General features: G+C 38.2%; 1 protein-coding gene across 12 annotated transcripts in view; it reads left to right on the forward strand.

Moving 5' to 3' along the window:
• Window positions 1-25,383, forward strand: part of CACNA1D (calcium voltage-gated channel subunit alpha1 D) — a 172,279-nt gene that overhangs the window by 90,793 nt on the left and 56,103 nt on the right. For 8 of the 12 annotated variants that reach the window (XM_039734212.1, XM_039734202.1, XM_039734205.1 and 5 more), the window contains exons 9-21: window positions 2,270-2,439; window positions 10,879-10,966; window positions 11,670-11,696; window positions 13,306-13,466; window positions 14,049-14,274; window positions 14,418-14,625; window positions 16,209-16,329; window positions 17,308-17,422; window positions 18,105-18,174; window positions 18,747-18,816; window positions 19,553-19,697; window positions 21,196-21,325; window positions 24,084-24,143. In XM_039734212.1, coding sequence (XP_039590146.1) covers window positions 2,270-2,439; window positions 10,879-10,966; window positions 11,670-11,696; window positions 13,306-13,466; window positions 14,049-14,274; window positions 14,418-14,625; window positions 16,209-16,329; window positions 17,308-17,422; window positions 18,105-18,174; window positions 18,747-18,816; window positions 19,553-19,697; window positions 21,196-21,325; window positions 24,084-24,143 — 1,591 coding nt within the window. Of the gene's footprint in view, window positions 1-2,269; window positions 2,440-5,052; window positions 5,185-10,878; window positions 10,967-11,669; window positions 11,697-13,305; window positions 13,467-14,048; window positions 14,275-14,417; window positions 14,626-16,208; window positions 16,330-17,307; window positions 17,423-18,104; window positions 18,175-18,746; window positions 18,817-19,552; window positions 19,698-21,195; window positions 21,326-24,083; window positions 24,144-24,223; window positions 24,284-25,383 lie in introns of those variants that run through there. The other 4 variants (XM_039734203.1, XM_039734208.1, XM_039734204.1 and 1 more) reach the window with 3 other exon arrangements.

The raw sequence follows: 25,383 nt of genomic DNA on the forward strand, positions 1-25,383 counted from the left end.
AACACATGAATTCTTAGTAAAAGCCAGCAAGGCTTGTTACTTCTCATTTCCTACTCTGCCATGATAGCTCTTTCTCCAGAGATCCTGCCTGGGGGAAGTGAGTCACGAGTGCACTGCCTCAGTCAGGTGTAAAGGACAGTCTCTAATGCTCTCTCTGAGAGAAGCTTAAACCCAGCATTCCTTAACCCAAACAGCTTCTTATTGATTGTGAAATTACTCTGGTTATTTTTTAGGGTGATTATCTTTCAGAGAGATCTTTAGAGCTCTCTCTTTCACTGGCATTTTTGTGAGGAGATGGCTTCTTGCAGGGTCTCGTCCTGGATGGGAGGTGAAGGGTAGCAAATGCAAAGAAAACACTGGCATTCTTCAGCTTCATTACAGTGCCATCAGATGGAACAGGATGATCCCCATGTGCCAAGCTGAAATGCTGTTGAATTAAGTCCTCATCTGTAAAAGATGTAGTACCTGCCTCTTGACATTTGCAGCAGAAAGCTGTGTAACTTCTGCAACATAACATTAAAAAACCCTCCAGCATCTCTATACTTGTATGTAAACAGCTTAACACTTAAATTTACTGATGTCATCTAAATACTAAATTTTTTATCTGACATGTTTAAAGACTAAAAAAGCTAGTAAAAATAAATAAGAAGCCCCCTGGAGAGATTATGCTTTTGCAATTCTAAACAAACAGTGTATGTCATCAAACTGTAATATTATTTTGAAAAACAGAGACTTTCTGTTATTCTGTTCTGCTTTCTTAGGGCAATATTTTTACTGCTAATTGTTTAATCTTAAAATATTTTTGTCTTATGCTAATTTTATAATATTTTCCACTTGAAAAAGGGTATTATTGAGTGGTTCAATAAATTTTCCCTTAAGAGCATATTAACTAGGGAATATCTTCAAGTGAACTTTTCCAGTAAGTAAAGGACTTGCAAATTCATGGTAAATGAAATTGCTCAGCCTTTTTTTAAAGTTTAACTTAAGCCCTATTGTAAGATTAATGTGAGTAGCAATAGGACAAGGGATAAACTGCTTAAAACTGAATGAAAGTAGTTTATATCAATACTAGGAAGAAATTCTTCCCTGTGAGGGTGGTGAGGCCCTGGTACACATCGCCCACAGAACCTGTGGCTGCCACATCTCTGGAAGTGTCCAAGGCCAGGTTGAACAGGGCTTGGAGCAACCTGGGCTAGTGGAAGGTGTTCACTGCAGGAACATGGAATGGGATGAGCTTTGAGGTGCCTCCCAGCCCAAACCCTTCAATGATTAACATGTTAGTCAGGACAAGCTTAACTTTAAATACTGAATTGTATTTAGAATGCAGTACTTACAATGCAGTCCAAAAGATCCTTGCCTGCCCCTAACACTACATATTGGTACTCAGATAAATTGGAATGTGTTGGTCCTTGTAGCAGATCCCACAAAAGTTGTAATAACGTTGGCATGTGAGATGTTGTGGGGGGAGAATATACTTGTTAGTTGTCTTGAGTCATATGACACTCAGGGAATCTTAGATTTATGGAGTAGTTCAGGTTGAAAAAGACCTTAGGAGGCCATTTTATCCAATTTCCTCATTAAAGAACATGATTTCATTTTTTTTTATTATCATTCCATGATAATTCAGGGATGGATCCCAATCATGAACTAAACTGGATAGACTAGTCCAGTACATTGTCTTGAGATTGGGGCAGTGAGATAGAGGATTGAGTTTCTGTTTCTCATCTGTGAGGACTTCTAGGTTCTGTTGCACGGAACAAATTTCCAACAGCACAGGAGTCTGTGTGTGATATTGTTAAGGGAGAGCCCAGTAGTGGGGTTCTGTGTGTTTGCACATGGCCAATGAACTGTGGCTGGGAGAGGAAGGATTTTAGAATGGACTACCAGAATTTTCTTTTCACTGAAATTTAATACTTACATGTGAAATTGCTTCACTATTGGAAGTTAGTTTCTATTTGTAGGTGAAAGAAATTTTGAGATCTGTATAGAAGAGCAGTAATTAAAGGAGAAGAATAGACTCTTCCCTTATGGGGAGTGTCAGAAATACTGCTTAATTTTTGATTAAATCATAAAAGCTCTGAAAGTTGGGATGTAGGGTGGTAGTGATTTGCCATGACTTCTTTGCACCTCTACCTTGTTTTCAAATAAGCACTCCAATCTTTGATGTATTTTCTATGTCACTGTGCTAATCTGCAGTGTCAAGACTTTGATCCAAATGCCAGAGAGTTTGTCATTCAGTGTTTTTTTCTACTTTGTCTGCATTTGATAGAGAATTTTCCAAAGAAAGAGAAAAAGCCAAGGCCCGAGGGGACTTTCAGAAGCTACGTGAGAAACAACAGCTTGAAGAAGACCTGAAGGGATATTTAGACTGGATTACCCAGGCAGAAGACATTGACCCCGAGAATGATGAAGAGGCTGATGAAGAAGGCAAGAGGAACAGTACGTATTCCTTCCTCTCTACTCTGTGGGGACAGTTTGGCTCCTCCTGGGGGTGTTGCACTGCAGGGAAGGCAGCCTGGCCAGTGCTTTCCCTTTCCCAGTTTGCAGAAGTGCTCCTTAGCGGAGCAATTCTGTTAATTTGGAGATGCTGAGTCACGGAAGGTAATTTGGAATCTTACAACAAAACTCTGCTTGGGGTGTCCATGTATGAATCACTGTCTGCATTCAGTCACTACTGAGACTTATAAACTTTGCTTTATTTGTGTTCTGGAAAGAGTTAGTGCAGAGAGGCCATGTGCCACTGAGTCTCATTGTAAATCCTTATAATGTGTTTTTCTGTGGGTGCATGCAAGGGAAATAATCATGACATAAAAAGCTTAAAAATATGGCCAAAGTTACAGTCAAGAAATAACCTTGTGCTAATACTGTGGATTTTTTGTTGTTGTTGAAATAGGAAAATGACATTCTGGGTCTTTGTTTTTGATATTCAGAATACAATAGAGAAGGTTTTTTATGACTTGTCTTAACTGGGTGTGCAATAAATGAAATCTTGTGGGCTTTTCACTTGACACTAAGAAATATAATTTATGATGTATTTATTTGATAGTAGGCTATTAAAAACAAGTAATCTATCCTGTAGTGACCCTCTTGTACTTCCAGCCTGAGTCCTAAGGGATAAGAAAAAGTTAATATCATGATACTGTGAAAAATGTAAAAGTCATAATTGATTTTTATATATCTGAAAATTCTAGTAACAGCAGTATTTTAGTGTCATAATTTAGCAGGGGTTATTTTAGCCTCTCTGTCATGATTGCAGAGTAGCAGTTAAAATTTTCATGAGAAGTTTTAGAGCGGTACATAAATGAGAACATAGATTCAGGATGTGGTTACTGATTTAACACTAGGTCTAAGATTGAAGTCCAAATTTTAGTATATATTCTAATTCTTGTTATTAATGTTATGCTCTGAAAAGTCATGGTATGTGTTCATTTAGATTGTATTTAAAGAGTAAATGGTTTGTCAAATACAACTCAGAGTTGTATTTTCTGTGTTTAAATGATACATTATTACCATTGCTTTTCTTTTAGCGTTGCTAATTTATTGTGAATTGTTCTTTTAAGTCACAATACTTTTCAGGTGCAGTAAGCAACAAAAATGAGGTTTGATATTACAGTATCTGTTTTTAAACTTATCTCTATATTGCAGAGATAGTAGTAGTTTTTTAAAAATCTTTGAGTTTCAGAATTTTAGTAGTCCATTAGTTCATAATAACAGCAGAGTATGGGAGTGTGGAACTGTGTTATTGGCTGGAAGAACACTGATTTTATGAGACACTGCAAGGGATACTGTGGGTTGGTGTTGATTCCAGCACCACTGAAAAGGAATAATTTATGTCTATTGGAAAATGTGTTGCACAAATAGAATTTTTATCTAGAACAGAGCAAAAAAAGCCAGAATTCACTATACTTAGTTATTGCTACTGATGTGTGGAAGGAGTGCATAAACTGTGGGTTTGAGTACTAGTTTAAAACTCTTAAGCCTGAGATGTAAAAATGGCACATTTTATGGAGTAAATACACTTTGTACAAGGCTGCTGTGTAGAATTGTAGGTGATGCTGAGTTTGCATAGAGTGTTGGATGACTGGGCTGTCAGCTGTGGTGCCAGTGGACTGGGTTTACAGGTAAAATTAAGGGAACCTTTTTTGTCCTTTTCAAATTGAATGTTTGTTAATAGGCTGCAAAAAACCCCCTCATTTGCTCTGGTATTCCTTAAACAGCTTTGAGGTCATACAGATAAAAGAATACTTTGCACATCTACTGAATTTAAAAGGACTTTCAAGTATAAACTGTTAAAGGTTGTAGGAGACTTGCAGAGTGAAAATAGAAGGAAAGTAATTAAAAGCTTTAAGAGAAATGCCAAGAATTTAATTTCAGGCAAACATGTATACTTTTGTGTGGAAATTTGCAGTGAATAGGCAGTCTCCTAGCACTCCTGGATTTATGCACATGTCCTTAAATGTGGCTTGGTATTTCAATGTTAATATCAACTGCAACAGCCTGTAAAGGAGGAAGGGTTGCCAAGTTGCTCCACCTCCTTGCATTTCAGATATTTTTAGGTAATAAATTTAGTTGAAATATATTGGTGATGTCTTTTTCTTGAGCCATCTTGGAAGCATGAAGTAGAGATGGGTCCCAAGATAGTCAGAATAATAATTTTTAGGCTTCTAGGCAACTGTGTCCCTGCTTTGAATATCTAAACCTCTGGGTGATCCAGATTACTGCTGGTTTATGGAGATGGATGATCACAATGGTGCTCTTCAGTGACGTAGAAGAGCTCTGGGTTCAGGATGCACAAGATATTTCTGTGTCAGACAAAGGTAGAGGTTTCAAAGATGGTCAAGTCGGTGATTAATAGTTTCTCACGTAATCATTTAAAATTGCAGTTGAGGTTCCTGCAATGCCCCCCCAGCATTTGAAAATTTCTAATCAGAGAAGTCAGCAAGTAATTTATTTATAAATCCTACACATTTGTACATCTCTGTTGCTGATGATGGGCAGGTATTCAATGCTGTTGAATAACAGAACACCTTTTAATTACTAGAGTTGTAAACATGCCTTTAATGAAAGTTGGAAGTCTTTATTATGAACGAATAGCTGATTATCCTGAAGCCAATGAAAAAAAACTTCCATTGCCTTCAAAGCACTGCGAATTTAGCTCAGAATTCGAGCGAGGAGCCGTGAGAGGTGAGGGGTTTAGCTGTGATCAGTTGTGCTGCCGGTGATGTCAGTCTGTTTTGCCTAACCTTGCCTGTGTTGTGTGTACGGACACGTTTTTGTTTTTTGCGTTGCGACTGCTGCCACCTCCCGCGTCACTGCTGGGATTACATGTGCTTCCCCAGGGCTTACACTGGCTGACTTAATGGAAGACAAGAAGAAAAGCAGACTTAGCTGCTTTGGCCGTTCTTCCAATAAACATGGTAAAACGTGCTCGGATTTGCAGTTGAACTCTTCTTTTGTGCCCATACTGCATTGGATGCGGTAGCTTTCGGGAGCACAGGCTGTTTGCATTTCTGTAACCGAGGCACAGCCTCTAGCATGGAACCCCTGGTGCATGCAGACCTTCCTCCTGGTTGAAGTGCATGTTTGAAATAGAGGTGCTGCTCTACCTCCCTAAAGCAGAGTGTTTAATCCATTCACCTTTCCACTGAAGTGTTTTTGTCTGTGGCTGTTCTTGAAGAATAGGTTTTCTTTTTCAGAAGTCAGGTAAACCGGATCAAAAAGAAAGTAATAAAAGCATTTTACAAGTTTTATAATGCATCATAGTGTAAGCTTAGAACAGCATGATGATAACACTTACTATTTACTTTTGATACTTGTGATATAGGTCTACCCAAACACAACAAGCTTTTACTGTAACTCCTTTTGTTGTTCATGGTTTTGTTTCTGTAATTTGTTTTATTCACTTTTTCCCACCTACACTGGAGATGGACAGGAGGTTTAGAGCATGATAATTATTTTCAAATCTGCCTGTTTTAATGCTGGCAAATGTCCTGTTATGACATGAGCACAGCTGCAGTAGTTACGAGATCTAGTTTTAGTCCTATCTGCAACTAAGTTATTTGACCAACTGATTTCTTGCTGTCCTAACAATTCCTGTTGTGGCCCAGATTGAGGTTGAAACACTCATCCAGTTACTTTAGTGAATGCAGAATTCTAAGTCAGAAATTGTTGGGGCCTGATAGACTCATTTTGTACAAACACTGAGTCTGCTTGAAATTGTTTGTGCAGCTGTTACATATAGATATATACATATCACTGTCTGACAGCTCACTCAGCTCTGCATGCTGAAACAGTTTTCCTATAAAACTGTGAGAAGACACTTGCAATTTTACTTTGAACTATGTATTTCAACACAGCCCTTAAACGAGCAGGTTCAGGTTCTGATGTCTGTCAGGACCAGCCTGGCACTGCCTGGCTCCTGCTGTCACTTGCTGGCAGTGGCTGCTGTGCCACGGCTGGTACCTGACCTTGCAAGCCAAAAGCATCACCAAACTCATGGGTACTGACTTGGACTCCTCTGCCTTGCAGGGCAAGTGCCCCTTTTGAGAGTAGGGTTTTTCCAAAGTACAAATTAATGGCCTAAGTTTATTTCTTCCTGAGAAGATTGTGCTGATCTGAGGAGTTGAAGCTTAGACTGTTTCTGGATTGAAAACACTACACTAAATATTTTTCTTTGTATTCCCTCTACCTGTATGTTCATTAAAAGTAACATATGTGTAGAATATGCAACATTCCCAAGGTTCTCAGTGTCATCCTTCAGGCTACAAGTGGTTGGTTGAGTGATGCTACTGTAACAAAACCCAATTTATTTGCTCTCCTTCCACTGCTATGCACCAGCCTTATATTGCTTTTCCATGGGCTGCCTATAAAAAGAGAGAGCCCATAAGAATGATCTACAGCAACATTAAATCTGCACTATGAAAAAAGATATCTTGCTACACTATCATGAAGAACGTCTTCCAAGCAGACTCTCCTTAAACTGAATTTACCCTGAGAAGCTTCACAGTCACAGGAGATAGTGCCACTTCTTTCTGAAGTGTTTTCTGGGTATACAGCAGACTTGGGAAAATTTGAGATGAATTTGCAATGATAATGTTGCCACTTTGGGGATTTTTTTTTTCCACTCTGTTTCGCTACCTCAAAGATTTGATAAAATGAATTCAGAAAATTCATGTACTAATTTGAGAAAGAATTAGGAAAATTTTAGAAACAGCAGTTCAAGGAATTGGTTGGCTAGCAAACAGAGCATGAAATTTTTTGTAAGAGTGATCTAAAATTTTGCCAGTTTAATATAATGCCAGATTCTCTGCAGTAGCCAACACTGATGAGTGTGCAGATCACTCCACTTCTGCAGCACTTTTCCTTCAGGACATGTAACCACAAGGGTGCCCAACATGCACCGGTGTGAAAATGCACAGTTAAAGTTGAAACAGGTTAAAATTTTAGCCGTTTACATTAGAGAGGAAAACATTTCCAACAATAATACTTGTAACCACAATTAGGAATCAGTAATTCAGGCTGTAATTTAGCCTGCTTCTGGATTCTACAGTGACACTGAATTGTATTTCAGGATTATGGAGTTTATTTCTTCTAACTCTAGCAGGCAAGGGCACACCATTGCTGATAGACAGTGGATTGCTTTTCACTGTGCATTAGTTATGTTACATCCTGGAGTGGAGTTGGAAATCCCTGCTCCAAAGTCTGAAAACTCCATAGAGTACCTCATGAATACAATGGATTGTTTTTCTCATGTTATATTCTTATCCACAGAAGCAAAATGTAGTAGTTGATGTATTTGACCTGTTTTCTATCCACTCAGGAAAGTATTAAGCTGCATGCTGTATGGGTTGCTTATATTGTCTAATGCAAGCATTCTTTTCTTTGAAACCGGTTAGCTTAATTGAAGAGATTATTAGATCTCGAAATCTAGATAATCTTTCCAGAATACCAGTAGAATAAGGGCAAAAGGTGAATAAAGAAAAGACAAAATTTGGCATCTTCTTTTCAACTGGCACTGGGGTGCCAGTTTACAGATCTCAGAGCTGGCCCTGCTGAGATCAGTCTCTCAAAATTCTCTCAAAATTGTGTGTTGTGTCGGCCTCATGGACACCACCTGCCCTTATGGAGCTGTGGCCATGGAACTGAGTTGTTTTGAGACCTGGCAGGTTGCTTGCATTAGCAGAGTGGATGTGGACATGCAGTGCTGCTCTTTTCTTCTGGCTAAAGACCTGATGACTTGCTGGCATTGCTGGAGCTGGACTTCCACATGGTCCCTTTCTCAGTACTTCTGTCAAGTTTCAATTTTGACATATAAATTACAGTATAATGGCAGCTGAGTTTCTAATGTGAATTGGTTCTCTTTTTTTCCCTCTTTTGTTTGTAATACAGCACCTGCAAGTCACTGATAGAGATGCAGCAAGAGCCCTGTGGTGTCTGAAACAGTAACATTCTGATGCATTTAATAATGAGCAGAACTGGAATTCACTTCATTAGGGACAAAGATATTTTTGCTTTGTTTTTCTTCGAATAATTGTGTTCAAAATGGCTGGTATTTCTTACTGTCGGCTAACACATAAAGTCAGGGTAGACTTGAGTTAGAATTAAGTACTTCACTTTTACATGCACTTGCATTACTTACATTAAATGTAGTTTTTTGTCACTCAGTGGAGTGACAGTTTATGAAGAATTGGATTCTAGGTACCTTTTTTTTCAGGGGCCAGAAGGGTTGATAAATTTGAAATACAAGTGTGGGACGCATTGCACAAATGCAATAATCATGGAAGTATGCCTAGCTGTTTTTTTCTAGCAGCTCTTAATAGTGTGTGAAACAAGACCTCAGCACTCTTATTTTGCAGTTGCTCATCACAAGTGCTGAAATGTTCATCATTAGCTGACTGTAATGCTGTGATTTCTAACAGCAGTCAAGTCACCTGGCACAAGGCAACCAGTTCAGTTCTTTACCAGACAGGCTATACTTACATACAGTTATTTCAAATGACACTGGCATTTTAAAATAAAAACTCTTAGTTCTGAAGCCCTGAGACTATGTTTGAAATAATTTTGTGATTTTTTTTTTCTTTGACCCTTTGAAATTTTAACAGTTGAATTTAAGCATCAGAGATTGTTTTCTTTACTTTTGAGTGAAATTTCTTTTGAACTCTGGCTGTAAGCTGTGAAGTTCATACAGGACTAGCAAAATTCATTGTTTTAAAACTGATTTATAAAGGGAAGCATAATATTAGAATTGAGACACTTGCAGGTGCTAACCAGAGACTTATAATATATAAAGTCATTACAGTAATACTTTAAAAGAATCATCAGAACAGAAGAACCTTGTGAAAGAAGGTTTTGCTGTGCTTACTGCCTGAAGTGCTTTGTTTATTCAAACACCTGCATGGACATTTTGGATCTTTCTTTGTTATGCCACTCTGTTTAGCATTCCATGTAACAGTGACTTTCTCACGCGGACAGATTCTCAGCTGTTGCAAAGAGTAGCTGAGTACCTGGCCTGCACAGACCTGTCAGTCTCCAGCTTGGATGGGACTGGTGGGCACAGAAACCAAACCAGCCCTTCCCACTCCCCTCTGTCTTCATGTCAGTGTTGAGGCAGTGTAGAGGCTGTGCAGAGAGACTGTTCCTAACGCTTAACACTTTGTACCTGATTTGTACACAAATCAGAAAATTCAGGTCTGATTCTTAAATCTCCATCATCCTTTAGGCTACCAAAAGAGTGAGATTTTCCTATCAGAAGTTGGCAGTGTATTGCCCTCAGTACTGTCAGTTCACAGACATTGGCTTAAACCCTTCCCAACAGACCAAATCAAATAAACCAACCAAGCAAACCATCAAACAGTGGAAGGTACATACCAGAATACCTTTAGAATGCCCTGTTTTACTTTTGTTCTTGCTGTTTTATAGTAATTTCAGTGCATCTTGCACCTCTCTTATGTTTCTTACTTTAAATGGTATTTCTACTGTATAGATCAGCAACATTAATTTACCCTTTTCTTGTTCCTGACGTTTTCCTTTCATGCTCACTTTGCAGTGCTCTCCTCTAGGAAGTACTGGGATCTTTGGCTGTTCATCATTTCCTAACACCTTTTGACATAAGGTGTCCTCCCTCTATATTTCAGCTGATTTGCAGACAAATGGTGATAACCCAGCTGAAAATGAGTTTTGTCTTAAAAAAACCATCAGCTACAATTGCTAACCACTCAGTAATGATATGTGCAGTAATTCACTCTGTGGCAAATGTACTTGTCCCCTTTTTATTGGTGGTAATTCTCATCATGCTTTGAAGGACCATTCTCCCATTCCCCTGCTCCTGCCTGCTGCTCACACTGCATCTGCAGGCACATTTACCTTCTGGCATCTTGCCTCAATAATTCACAATGTCAGTAAAAGCAAAGAGTGGTCAGTGTGACCACGGTGTGATTGTTCCTGCTTTCAGAAGTTTGATGATATTTCTTGGAATCAGCGAGCTTTTAACAGCACTTCAATTGAAGAGCACCTCCAAAGTGTTAACAGAACACTTCTCAAAGTGAGAAGTTTCAGAATCGAGCTCAGGTTAATTTCTTTGCTGGGGTAGCATACTCTTTGTAGAAACTTCCTCTACTTCATACTCTGCAGTGAATTGTAAGCAATTACCTTGAATCACTAAAAAGAAACAACAAAAAAGCACCACCATTCTCTCTGGAATTCTGCGTGCTTCCTTTGGGTGAGAGAGGAGGACTGATGAAGTGTCTGACTTCATCTACAACTCCTCACATCTTCCAAGCTCTCAGCAGAGCTGGAGGCACTCTTGCCACGGGCCAGGAGATGCCAGCTGTGCCATGCCTTGCGTGGTGCTGGCTCTGAGGCACTTTTGTGTACCCACAGCGAGCATGCCCACCAGCGAGACCGAGTCGGTGAACACGGAGAACGTCAGCGGGGAAGGGGAGAGCCCGGCGTGCTGCGGGAGCTTGTGGTGAGTGCACGGGGGGAGCCGAGTTCCCACCCCACCAGCTCTGAGAACCTCAGCCCTTCAAAGGGTCCTTCTTTCCCCACTGCTTGTTTAGCCAAAAGTGCCTTGAAATAGCCAGGCTTTGTATGGCACTTGCAGGAGTTTGATGTTAGACCGACTATAAAAGTATCAAAGTGCTCCTAAAAGTCTCAGGTTAAGATGGTATAAAGCAATTCAACTCAGCTTGGAGTGGAATTGTGATCTCCTGAAAGATTTTATGAAATACTATTTTTGTCTGAAATTATAAGAAAGGAAGGGAAGTTTCTAATGACATGTACAACCAAATATTTTCTCTTAAATTGTGCATGACCTCAGGAATGGTATTTTTTTAGACAATAACAATATATGGGGATATTTCTATAACCCATAGTGTTCAGTATTTATTTGCTCAGATTTTCATGACTTCTAGGAAGCTTCTACACGTTTATTCAAGGTTTATTTACTGAGTTTTAAAGGAGATTTCCTTTCTTTCACTAAGAAAATTTGTAAGGCTTTAGAAATGGTATTTCAGAAAATAAATAACATAAAAAAGAATTTCAGCATTCACGATGCATTTTGTTAAAAGTTTGTTTTATGTATGTGTAATACCAGTGCAAAATTCTAAAGGAAATGAATTTGTTAATTACTTTCCCCCCATTCTTAAAAATGTATTTTCCTTTTCTTCTAGTCAAACCATCTCAAAATCCAAGTTCAGGTCAGTATTTTCCTTTTATAATCACGTTTTAAGATAAATGCAAAATCTTGGTCCAATTCTCACTCTTCTGGGCTGATCCTCGTTCCAGCTTCTGGAATGTTACTCTGCAATGTCAGTACACTGAGTTTGAGCACAAAGTCATTCCAGCTTCTGGAATGTCAGTACATTGTTACTCTGCAATGTCAGTACACTGAGTTTGAGCACAAAGTCAGGCCGTAACTTATCAAGGATATTGTTTTGAAAGTAATGTCAAAATGCCTTGGGATCAAAATAGAAAATGCTTTTCATTGCAAGCTCGCCTACCTGCTGCACTACAAGTCAAAATAGAAGTTAATCTTGGGGAGCATTCCTTTACTTGTATCAACCTAATGGAGAAATTTTCTGCTATTCTCCTTTTTGAATTTTTCTTTTTTCTCTGTATTCTGTTTAAGTATGCCTCTGTTATTCATGCACATTCATGTATGTACCAGTTAGCTATACTTTACTGTGACTGGTTCCACACATCTTTTTGGGGAAAACAAAAAAATAGCCCCATTGACTTGAGAAAGCTTGGAGTTATGCAGTTTGAGCCTGCTTGTGAGTCTTGTAAGTGAGATATCCCACCATTATTGCTCTCATAAGTCTCATGGACTTCAATGACAGGGTGTTCTGTAAGTGTAAAAACAGTTTGACCTACCCAGGGAGCGAGGCATCCTGCTGATGGCCATGGACACAGCCCTTAGAGCAGGGGATTGGCAAGATAAGAACGTTCTTGAATTCATGTTGATTTATGGCAGCACAGGATATTTTTCCTTTATATGGTCAGAATACTGCAAAGGCTTGAAATGTCTTTGTACTGATATCTGAAACCAGTATTGATTTCCTTTACTACAAGTACAAATTTAAGGGGCACAAAGAAAGTTAATGCTTGAACAGAGTTCCCAGAAGTGAAGTAGAGAAATCTAGTTTTATGAGTACAAAGATATATCCTCACTTGTGAATCCAGCTCATATCTAAGTACAGCCTCAGCTCATCACTCCTATTTATTTCACAGACATTTGCCCACTGACACAATTTCATTGCACATCAGTAGAAATCTCTAGGAATTACTAAATTTTTAAGGTTTCTGATGTTATAGGGTAGATTTCTAAAAGGTGACCTCAGCATTCCTATTCTGTTTAATTCTGCCAGAATTCTCTTTGTGGTTTAACTCAAAGCCTGTATTTTTAGACTGAATTTAATTTGAATTCTGAGTTGATTCACTGACTTTTCTTTATTGCTATTAAGAGTATGGGGCCTTGGAAAGATAGATATACTTTGTTACCCAATGAAATGTTAAATGCAGCTTAATTGAATTATGTCACAGGCAATTGGAGTCTCCAAATGTTGTGGTTTACATTTAGAAATCTATAGGGAAATATAAAAAAAGGAATAACATGTTAGCATTCCCTAATCTACAACTAGTAATGATTTACACAGCTATTGAAGTACTATACACTTATTTATGAAAATACACCTGCTCACACACACGCAATTGAACTTGTTTTCTATGCAGAAGAAAACCACACTCTCCTTAAGCTCATATGTGTTTTCCATATAATAATACATTTATTTTTATTTGGATTTTCAGTCGACGCTGGCGTCGCTGGAACCGCTTTAACAGAAGAAAATGTAGGGCTGCAGTAAAATCTGTCACATTTTATTGGCTTGTTATTGTCTTGGTCTTTTTGAACACGTTAACTATCTCATCAGAGCATTACAATCAACCTGACTGGCTGACCCAGATCCAAGGTACAGTCAAAAATTATTTGTCCTGGTCTTGAGTATGGGTAGTTGTGTTCTATCAGTGGCTACTTTTGTACTTTGCCATTTTGTTGTTTACTGTCTGAAGGATATTCAGCCCAGCCAGAGGGAGATAAAGGAAATACTGAATGTGGTCTTTGGCTTCTATAGCTGTAACACAGCTGAGTAATGCAGCAGCACAGACCTGACAATGCTAAATTGTAAATAACTGTACCTTTATCATGAAACTGTGCTTGAAAGATGAGGAGGAAGTGGGAACTGGCACAGCAGGACTTGCTGTGGGCTGGTTGCTTAAGTTACAGTGTGGACTCAAGCTGTGAGCTGAGGAACCATGAACTGCACAACAGATTGCAAAGATGAATAGTTTATAGCTGGCAGGAAGCTTTACATCCTTGTGTAACTTTTGCCACTTAAGCATCAACTACAATCCAACATAAAAAAAAAGCAGTACTTCCTTTTTAGGCAAAAAGCTGCAAACTCATATAGAAAGTATAGTACTAATATGTTAAAATAAAAATGGAATCTATGAGGCAATTCAGAATCTTTTTTTTCTTTAATATTTTGTTCCAGATATCGCAAATAAAGTTCTTCTGGCTTTATTCACCTGTGAAATGTTAGTAAAGATGTACAGCTTGGGCCTACAGGCCTATTTTGTTTCTCTCTTTAACCGCTTTGATTGCTTCGTTGTTTGTGGTGGCATTGTTGAAACCATTTTGGTGGAGTTGGAAATTATGTCACCCCTTGGAATTTCAGTGTTTCGCTGTGTTCGTCTCCTGCGTATTTTTAAAGTAACAAGGTAAGATTATCTAATACTGTTAATTCTAAGGATAGCTGAAGAGTGATCAGCAATTGTTTTGTAATACTTCATCATGCACTGCTCTTTTACTGTTTTGTTGGGGTTTTTTTGGTGTGTGTTAACACACGCATTTTAATTTATAGGCACTGGGCATCCCTGAGCAACTTGGTAGCATCCTTGTTAAACTCAATGAAGTCCATTGCTTCACTGTTGCTTCTGCTTTTCCTCTTCATCATAATCTTCTCGTTGCTTGGAATGCAGCTGTTTGGAGGCAAATTTAATTTTGATGAAACTCAAACCAAACGGAGCACCTTCGATAATTTTCCACAAGCCCTTTTAACTGTATTCCAGGTAACTTTCTTTCATCCCGTATGAGACATTTTACCTTTGATCAACAAAACTGTTTAAGTGATCATGTTGCCTGAAAATGAAATCATGAATACTATTTATTCAGTTTACTTTAAGTAGCATTCTGCTCATTAAATTCAGTACTCTGGTAACTTTGCACCATTTGTACCATTTGTTTCATATCTTCTTTGATCTATCTAACAACATAGCTGTATGTTACTTCACAGAGTTAAATCTCCTTTGTCCATCAAACACATGACTAGAAGAAGAGGTGGAGTGTTATATTTATTTTGATCAAATTCTTTTCTTTGACTTCATTAGCTGTGTAACATTTCAGCTGTTCTCAAGCAAGAGAAAAATAATATGTCTTTAAAAAGTGCATATTTACGTTGAGGTCATAGCACTATAACATAAAAATAAATATTAATTTCTTTAGAGACCAGGTTTTATTAAAATCTTAAGGCAGATTTGTCTGCTACTAGTGAAATGGTAAGGACATTCTTAGAGTTTACTTTTCACTTACTTGTGATGCTTTTTTAAAACTAATTTTTCCCAGTTTGGATACTGGCATTAGACTATTTTGTTTCGTCTTGCTCACCATTTTCACACTTGGCTGTGTACATTACCACAATATTTGGTTTCAGCCATTGCAGGTGAGAGTTAAAGCTGACCCTGCAGGATTCACCTTGGTGTCAACTTCCTGTCACCTGGGTAGAAGTCTCATCTGGTAGCTGCCCAGAGCAAGCAGAAAATCTTTCCATTTAATTTCAAGATAAGGAAATATTAATGAGAAATTTCCTTATAGGGAAGAGTACTCACATTTGACTTGACATTACTCCTACAAAAACTTAGGAATTTACTTTCCAGTTCAGCTGAGTTAGATTTTATTCAGATTTTAGGCTGTCTCATTTTCAAAGGAATGGAGATTCCTTCAGTTTTAGAAGACATTCAGGAGTAACCAACCTGTTGGGTGCTGACCAGCAATGAAAATTAGTTGGATGGCTCTACAAAAATGAATTTTAGAAAATGGTATGCATTTAATTTTCTTAAACAACTATTTAATTGCTTGGAAGAAGAGTGAGTATTACATGTTTTATCAGGATGGAAGTGATAATTTTGAAGAAATATATGAAGTGTCCCTAAAACCTGCATTGCAATACTCAGAATTTTCATTGTAGTACAGACTTGTGGCCAGTATTTAAAAAAAGAAGAAAAAAGGAACCTTAAAACATATACTGACTTTAAGTGATGGACATTTTTTGACATTGCTACATAAGTGGCATTACTGAAAACCAGGGCTCTTACTTTGGCATGCCAAGATCAATAAAATTTCAATAAAATTTAATTTTCATTATTTTTGCCTTTGAAGTTCAGTCATATAAATGCATAGCATAAAATAAAAGCTGTTAGAGCTAAACCCAAGCTTTCAGGAGAGATTTAAATGGGAATTTTAAAACAATGCATGAAAAGAACGTGGTATTGCTTTATGAATACAGGAGGTTAGTTGTGTTGTATTGTCAGAGGAAATGTATTTCTCTATTCACTTTTGATGCTGAGTTACTACTAATCTAAAATCCGCTCCTTAGATCCTAACAGGGGAAGACTGGAATGCTGTCATGTATGATGGCATAATGGCATATGGTGGTCCCTCATCCTCAGGCATGATTGTCTGTATATATTTCATTATCCTCTTCATCTGCGGTAACTGTATCCTTTACACTGGTAGAAAGTCTCTGAGTGGGGCTGTGTGCCAGGGACATCCACAAAATCCCTGTGGGAGGGGCGAAATGGTCACAGGCAAGGGCTCTGCACGTGCCGAGTCCTCTAAACAACCTTTCCTTGTTCCTGAGGAACCAGAGGCAGTGATCTCCAGGCCATCTCTGGCCACCACCACGGCAGAAAGCAGAGAGTGTTTTCTTTCTTCCTTCCTTCCTTGGGAGCTGTGCCCTGCTGCTGTTTGTGACGGCTGGCAGTGCAGGGCTGGAGCCCAGCCCGTGGGCAGCGATGGTGCCCCGTCCATCCCCGAGCTCTGGCACGGGCTGAGGGTGAGCCAGGGACCCTCTGCAGGGCAGGGACCAGGGCACACACCCTGGGGCAGCTGGGACAAAGTCTGCAACATTCCCCTTCCCTGCCTTCAGTGATCTGGAAATGCTACCTTGGCCCCATGTAGAAACAAAGTACTGCCACTCTCAGAAGTTCTTAAAAGGTCAGGAGGTGATGGAAGGACAAAACCATTGTATTTTCTGCACTATATGGTATTTCTGTCAGTATTTGTAGTTAACTGATATGGACTGAAGAACTGAGTTTGATTGCTGTAGACATGAAAGACAGTGCATTATAAAAATGAATTTTTCAAAATGCCTGAACAGTCTGCACATATAATAGACAATTTCATATTTGAACTTGCTCAGGCTAGCATGAAGTTGAATTTCATTTATTTAAAAAAATACCTCAAGCATTCTGCTATTTTAAAACCCGTGACCCTAATGGATCCCTGCTCACTTTACAGCCAGTATCAGTCTGGTCCATTAAATGGGTGTTATTTGCACACACTGCAGCATCACAATCCTCCACGCTGTAGGTTGGGAACATGTGTTTTATATCTCTCACATTGTCAGTGTTTATGCTGATAATAAACCACACAAGTGTGGTAAGGCATAATGTCCTTAAAATGATTTGAAATAGATATCTTGCTAAATGTCTTCTTGGCCATTGCTGTGGATAACTTGGCAGATGCTGAAAGTCTAAATACAGCTCAGAAAGAAGAAGCTGAAGAAAAGGAAAGGAAAAAGAATGCGAGGTAAAATAGATGGGCATGTTGAACTAGCAGGAGGGGGAAGGAGACGGGTACTGAGTTCTTCCATGAGGCTTTTTTTTTATATGAATGTCTTTACCAACTTCAAAATGTGCTGGACTCAGGGAAAAAAAAAAGGGTTTGTCTAGACACTAAAATAATAGACAAACAGAATAATTTTAGATAAAAATTTAGGTAGTAAATGGGGTGAATTAAGAATGTAATGATAAACCAACTGATATTTAAACATTGCAACAGTAGGATTTATTGTGCAATTAGCACAAGAATTTATCTGTTGTTGCCAGTGCACAGCTCCCTGTGGAATCAGTTCTCTAAGCCTTATATAGACAAGTAGAAAACTTTCTTTTGAAATCAGTGCAAGCCTGTTGAAGTCAATGAAAGTTGTTTGTATGAGTCCAAGGGCACAGTTTATCCCTCTAGAAAGGAGTAATGATCATGCATTGAATGTTTTAGGGATTAGCCTCTGGAATTATATTCAAAATAACAATCTTTTAAATGGATCATTGCATTCAAATGCAGTAGATTTTATTGCTCTGACATCTACAGCAAAAATATTTCAAATATTTTATCATTAGGCTTTCAGCTTTCCATAGAATTGGTATAGTTCCCTTAAAATTTTCTGTCTTTACATGGCATGCTTTGTAATTGTTATTGTATTGTTTTATAGAAAGGAGAGTCTGGAAAATAAAAAAACTGAGAAGTCAGAAGGTGACCAAAAGAAGCCCAAGGATAGTAAGGTGTTTATCCTAAAACTTGTCTCTTTTCTAAAAAGCAATTTTACTGATTTTGCCAGGGAATACTTTGTATTGTGCATCGTACAATTATTTGTATGAGTCCCTCATCCCTACATTTTTTTCCAGGTGAAGAAAACTTAATTCTGATGCTTTGCATTCTCACAGTGTCTCTTAAACCAGAAAAATCCTTTTGGTTCAAGGATATCCTGAGAGAGGAAGCTCTTAGAGAACAAAATAATTAATGTTAGAAAAATGTGATTTTATTCTTAGGATCTCTGTAGGTGAGATCAGTGAATGATAAACTCTTAAAATGTTCAAACATTCTTGGTAGATTTTATAAAATTGTGTTGTTTCTATTCTTATTTTGATTTTAGCCGGAAAAATGTGGATACTATAGAAAAATAATTTTTGAAAAATAAGTACTAAAACGTCAGCTCTCCTATGTTCTCAGAGTTACTCTGCTTAAGAAAACTCATTTCTCTGACTTCAGAGGCTTATTTGGTTTGCTTTCTGTGGCCTTTGTACTCTGTATTAAAATTTATTGTTCTTCCTGTGCATCCCTTTCATTGCTGTAGGTGACAATTGGTGAATATGGAGAAGGAGAGGAAGAGGATAAAGATCCCTATCCCCCCTGTGATGTACCAGGTATGTGAATACTAGCTAGAAACACATTTAAGTTTGTTTGCTAAAATATCCTAAACTTGCACTTGGTAAACTGTAAATCAATTCCTTTGAAGCCAGTGAAGTTGTGCTCTCTTATCAGTGGATAAATGGGCCTAAGTATTATCTTTTTCTGCAGCTTCCTAGACAGTACAAGCAGCATTTGAGAGTTAATGTTGTGAGCCTCAGTACTGTTTTGGTAACACTATCTCGATGGGAGAGCAAATTCTAAACTTCTCTGAAACATTTGGCAAAAGAGGACATTCCAGGGCTGACAATGTTTGGTCATTTTTTTCTTGGCCCAGTGAACATACTTATCTGAAAATCAGTTCTGCCTGATTGCCTGGATGCATGGCACAGAAACCTGTCCTGAATTTTGAGCACACAGTGTTCACCCAGTGCCCAGAGCTCGGCACTCAGCTCAGGCTGCCAGGGCTGAGCTGAGCTGGGACTCCAGAGGAGTCCCCAGGTGAGGCTGCTCAGGACCAGCAAAGCCTGTTAATGCACTCATGCACACACGCACATATGCACAACACCTTGTGTGAGAGCTTGTGACAATATTTGGATGTTCACATATTGGTTTATAGATTTTTAGAGTCATGCTATGAATATATATTTCCTATAAGCCATGTGTATTCTCATACAAGCCGTGCTTTTATATTGTTATGAATAAAACCTTGACATTTTTTAGTTTATAGTAAAAAGAATGTTTAATCTAAAGTAGGTGAAGATGAAGAAGAGGAGGAGGATGAGCCAGAGGTACCAGCAGGCCCACGTCCCCGTAGGATATCAGAACTCAACATGAAGGAGAAGATAACACCTATCCCTGAAGGGAGTGCCTTCTTCATCTTCAGCAGCACCAACCCGTAAATATGATTTGAAAAATATTGATTTAGACATCAAGATTTAGCAGTGAAGTAACAGACCTCCTTCTAGGGGAGACCAGGAGTAGAAATCTAGTGTCTTCAACAGAAAGTAGATTGGCTTCCCTCCTAAAATTTTCTGACTCTCTTGGTAAAGGAGAAGAATTTGAAAAATATGTTCTTTTTCTTCCCACTGTTGAAGATAATAGCATTTTGTACATGTAGTCTGAGTTCTCACATGTCTGCAAAGTATCCTTTGAGGTGTTTTATCTATGTCCTATGTTAGTCACTGGATATAAAAGATCTGAACATCTGCATGAGAAAGAATTTCTAGTAACCCTAGTAACCTTTTTGGAGGAGAAACCAGAAAAAGAGAAAAGTAGGAGAAAGGTCGCATGTATTCCTCTTAGGGTAACAGCATTTCCCAGATTCAAACAAGCATCAAAGATGAAGACAAATTATTTCAAAAAATCAAGAACTGTAGTAGTTGGATTTTGGGGAGGCAGTAGAATCTTTCACCACTTTAGTCTAACTCCAGAGCATTTGGAGTTCTACCCTGGTGAAGACAGCAAGCTTGACTAGTCAGTACAAGTCCTTACTTATTTGGCATGGGAGAAGGCTGCCTTTCAGTGACAGAGGCCATCAAATTTAGAAGAAGATCAAGATAAAATGTTATGGATGCCAAATCATTCAAATTTGTTGAACATTTCAAATTACTTTCAGCTTCAACTAACACTATGTATTCTTGGTCTGAAATGGCCAATTTGCTTAACTAATATACATCACACTCCAATCATCTATTTAATAAAAGGAGAAGAAATTTTAGCCAAGAACCTTCTGAGTCTTCATCAGAATTTAGACAACTTCAGGGTTGGTTATGAACCTGATCCTGCCTTTTTGTCAGTTTAATCCCAGACCTGCTCTGTATTTGTGATTCCTTTGGGCTCAGTGACTCTAAGCACATGCACAGTTACACTTCACGTCATGTGGCTAAAGCCTGACAGCTCTGGAGCCTTCCACACCCACTTGTCCTGTGATTCTATAAGAAAATCTTCATGGAGATTCTGATTTGAGTCCTAAGTAGCACAAGGAGATCTGCAGCCTAAGCTGCATCTCTCAATTTTGACAACTTCAGTGAGAATCAAATTGAACTGGGGATCTGAAATTATTTATTATCTAGCCTTGATCTATCTGACCTTGATCTTTCTGTGACTGCATGTGCACAGTGCCACAAGCACTGGAACTTGTTGTGTTCACAACCCAATAGAAACCAACCCCTCCCAGAGAGCTTTAAGTGCATCTTCACAGCGGGTGAATTGGATTTTGAATTTATTTACATTCTAAGGGATCAGACCGATGGCTTCAGGACTTTTATTGCTTCTAGCTGCTGGTTGTTGCTCTGTTCCACCAGTGCTGGCAGAGTAACAGAAAACATGTTGTGTATTAACCATCTGCTGAATTCTGTGTGCAAAAATGCTGTGTTTCTGTATCTCCTCTTTAGAATTCGAGTGGGATGCCACAGACTTATCAATCACCACATCTTTACCAATCTCATCCTTGTATTCATCATGCTGAGCAGTGTTTCCTTAGCAGCAGAAGATCCAATTCGCAGCCACTCTTTTCGAAATAATGTAAGCCTTTCATTTTTGTCTGATGATAAATATACCCTCACGGATACAATCCTTTGGCCTAGTGCCTGGTTTTTAATTTTCATGTTAAAAAAACATTCCTTCTTCTTTTTTCAAGCTATGCATTTGTATTCCTTTTGCTCTAAGAAACATACATCTTTAAAGACAATTGACTTTATTGATGGAACATCATGAGTATTAGAAGTGTTTATTATTTACATAGTGCTTTTTCTGTGACTGTAAATATATCAGGATAAAATATTCTCAAGCTAAATAGAATATCTATAATTTTCATATTTTTTCCTACTTTGCAGCTGGAGTACCTGGTGTGCAATTCCTGAATCATTCTTACTGCCTCACAGTGTTTGATGCTGATTTAAAAATGCCAGTTAAAATTATCACTGTTTATCATGTTTGGAACAGACTCTGACGTGTCCTCTCTTCATTGGCTCTGTTGTGTGGCCTTGGGGCACTTGGATGATCCCTCTGTCAGTGAATGCAGGGACTCATGGGGGTATTACCTCCTCTCTCAGGGAAGCTCGTGTGTCCACTCTGAGGGGTTTGAGTTACCCCCACACTGGACTCAAAGATATTTGGATTCTTGACTGGCTGCATCAGAAACGAAATAAATCTCACTTTTCTCTAAACAAATGTGTAAGAGGAGGATCAGAGCATTCCCAGCTCTTGCCTTGACTCATAGAAAAATACTATTTTAGCCTAAAAACCATTAATCTCACGAATGTGTCTCTATTAATCAATAAAATTGTATTTTATGTGGGGACTAAACATCTGTGTTCTCCCAAAACAAATTCTTGAATTTGTTTAAGCACATTTTAAGTGGTTAATCTAGTGGGAAACCTAACTGTTACTCAAAAGCACAGTTATCAGACAGAGAAACTAAAATAAATCCACTCTCATGGACTTTTTTAGCTTTGTTGCACTTGATTCAGCTGTGTAGCAAGACTCTCACATTCTTGTGAGTTGGGTTTGCTCTGGGTTGGGTAGGAAATAGCTGAGATAGTGCAGCTTGGTAGTGGTCCATGGGGACTTTGGGGATGCTTTGACAGAACTTCCAGTGCTCTCCTGTTTTAGGTACAAAGTGATTTGTAGAGATGGTCACAGAGTCAGAGAAACACTTTTGCATCCTGCAGGACAGGTGGCCCTGCTGAGGCTGCAGAGGTTGTATCTCTCTGGCTCTTGCTGGTGTTGGTGCAACCTCTGAAAGTCTTCTTTTGGTTTTTGGCATGCTCTGAACACTTTTCCAGTAAGTTTAGCATAATCAAAAAGCTAAAACTTTCTCCAGAGGTAAAAAGAGGCCAAAGCACAAAGACACTCTTCATGCACTATTCAGCAGAGCAGTGTACTTCCCTTATCTAAAAAACTGGACCAATGTAATCCTATAAATAAATCACACTAATGGGTAGCAAGGAGAGAGAGCTGGTGGAGAATACTGAAATTGTTATTATGGAAATGGCTTCAAGGGCTGATAATTGTATTTGTAACTAGAGGAGCATTAGGAAAATGTAAGTGGAAAGTGGTGGTTACTGAAAAGATTATTTCTGTTTGGGACACAGACAAAATGTGTGAGGGATTTCAGAAAGGTGTTGCCCTCTTGTTGTAAGTTCTCTCACATGCCCCAGGCCTGCATAATTTTCTTTTTACTGCCTTGAAGGTTCACATTCTCTCAATCAGCCAGGTCAGCAACAGAATGAAACTTTGCAAGCTAGAATGCCTTTAAATATTTTTTCATTTTATTTTAAGCCTGGATTGAACTGGTTACTGATTAATCTTTGTCATATGGCTTTAACATTTGCCTATTTTTTTCAGCCACACCAAGGGACAGAAGGATGGCATATTCAGTGGAATATGGGGGGAAAATTATTTGTTCTTGTTTAATCTATGACTAATTTCTTTGTGTGTTGTCTTTTTATTTTATTTCTCCTTCCCGCTTGGTTAGTTGCTGAACTGCAGGAAGGATATTTCTGTGCACAACTGTTGGTTAGGTGGATTGCTGGATCCTTGAGGCTAAAGGATCAACCTCCTGCAGTTCACTGATTTAGGTGTTAGTGATGTGGCCACTGCTCTGGGTGGTTCTGAGATAGTTGTTCTTGTCCTGTTGACAGCAGTGAGGGCAATCCCACAGCCACAATCCTCTTAGAAACTGCATATCACTGTGCAACTCTTGTGGGTTCCTTTAGATTTCCTACAAATAAGTCACTGCTGTATCTTTCCACTTCAAGGAAAAGGGGTTGTGGTGTTGATTTTAAGTGATTAGTTATTCATTAATTTGCTTTGTGACACTCTGCACAAGCCTGTACAGGAACAATATAATGTAGCAGAACGTGAGGTGATCAGCACTCTAGAAGCAACCACTGAAGTTTTATTTTGTGATGCAATACTTTGGTGAAAAACACAGACATTATTAATAAATATTTATTCTTTGTTTAAGATTCTGTATCTCTGCTAAATGCTGAAGAAAGTATCTGTGAAAGCTAGTAGAGGAAAAGTCTGAATTGAAAGAAATTGTTGCCTATTGGGTTCTGTCAATTATTGAGGAGTGAAATCTAATACCTGAGCAGAGTGGCATCTGTTCAATTTTTAAGCAAATAAAAATGGTTGCACAATAGCTGGAATTTTAAACCACTATGTCTAAATCCTCCACCTATCTACTTAGATTAATTCTGGTGTTGTGTATGTGGTCTAAGTTGTGAAAATTATTAAGAGATGGATTTCTTACTGTGGCACGTATTATACCTTGCAGATACTTGGTTACTTTGACTATGCTTTCACAGCCATCTTTACTGTTGAAATCCTGTTAAAGGTAATGCATTGTTAATTGATCCTTGTTAGCCCAAAAGCAGCTTTAGCAATAATGTTTGTAACTTTTTGTTTACCTTCCAGATCCTAGGGTATGCAGATTATGTCTTCACTAGTATGTTTACATTTGAGATCATTTTGAAGGTAACAGGTTTTTAAAGGAAGCTTGTTTAAAAGGATTTTCCTTGTGTGTCACCTGCCAAGAAAAGGCCCTTGAAGTGTTCTTTGCCTTTTCTCTAAGCTATCAAAGCTAAACTTTTTTAAACTAGAGGATTTTTTTATTTGACAGTTCCTCATAGTTTTGATTGGTTATTTTTTTACCATTGGGTGCATGAAGAAGCTGATTTTTTATCATTACATCAGTTTAATAATTCATTTTTTACCCTTTTTAAACTTGCAGTTGTCAGAAAAGGGAAAAATAAATCACTGCGCATGAGCTTTTCCTTCTCCTTGCTCTGGCATTTCTGAAAGAGAAAATCAGTCTTAAAAGGAGGGAGCATGTAATTTCTCATTTATTTTGCTGAACTATATCCACAGAGCTAAAATAGTAGATAACTATTTTCTTGCAATAGGACTTGCAAGATATCTTGCATTTATCTATCTATACACTAAGATACTTTGCATTTATTTTGGGCATACATTTAAATTCACAGACAGGCATAATTATGCTTGCTTAAATGTATTACCCATGCATGAGCCAAAATTTGGCGTTTTAATGTATAGTTTGTGTACTGATTATTAAGGATATCTATTGGGGTTACTCAGATTTTCCATGTACAAGATTTACTGTGGTAAAGAAGATAAATAACCAAAAATTGCATTCACATGAAACAAAATGCTGAACAAGGAAGTAAAATTTTTCATTGGAAATTGGCAAAATGGTTTTTCAGAGATTTACACATGATTCATAAATGTTTCATGCTGAGCTTATTCTCACCTCAAGTTTTTGGTTGAGTAACCCTGATTTATACACTTAAAAATGGCTGGCACACTGAGAATCTGTACATAAACTATGCATTTCCAGTTGAGGATTAAGCTTAACAAGATCTCTTCTCCCAGCTTTTGCTCATATTGCTGTGCATACTCTTCACAATGCAATTTGATTATTACTAATTGGTGCAATATTTGGGCTGTTTACAAGATAAGCTGTACTGTAAGTAATAGACTATTTTTATGCTTGTGAATTTTCTCCCAGGCTTAATGTTTATCCCCTTATTTCACATTTTCAACAGTGACAAGCTTGC

Source organism: Passer montanus, unplaced genomic scaffold (assembly GCF_014805655.1).
Source record: "Passer montanus isolate IOZ18808 unplaced genomic scaffold, ASM1480565v1 scaffold9, whole genome shotgun sequence".
Classification (NCBI taxonomy): Eukaryota; Metazoa; Chordata; class Aves; order Passeriformes; family Passeridae; genus Passer; species Passer montanus.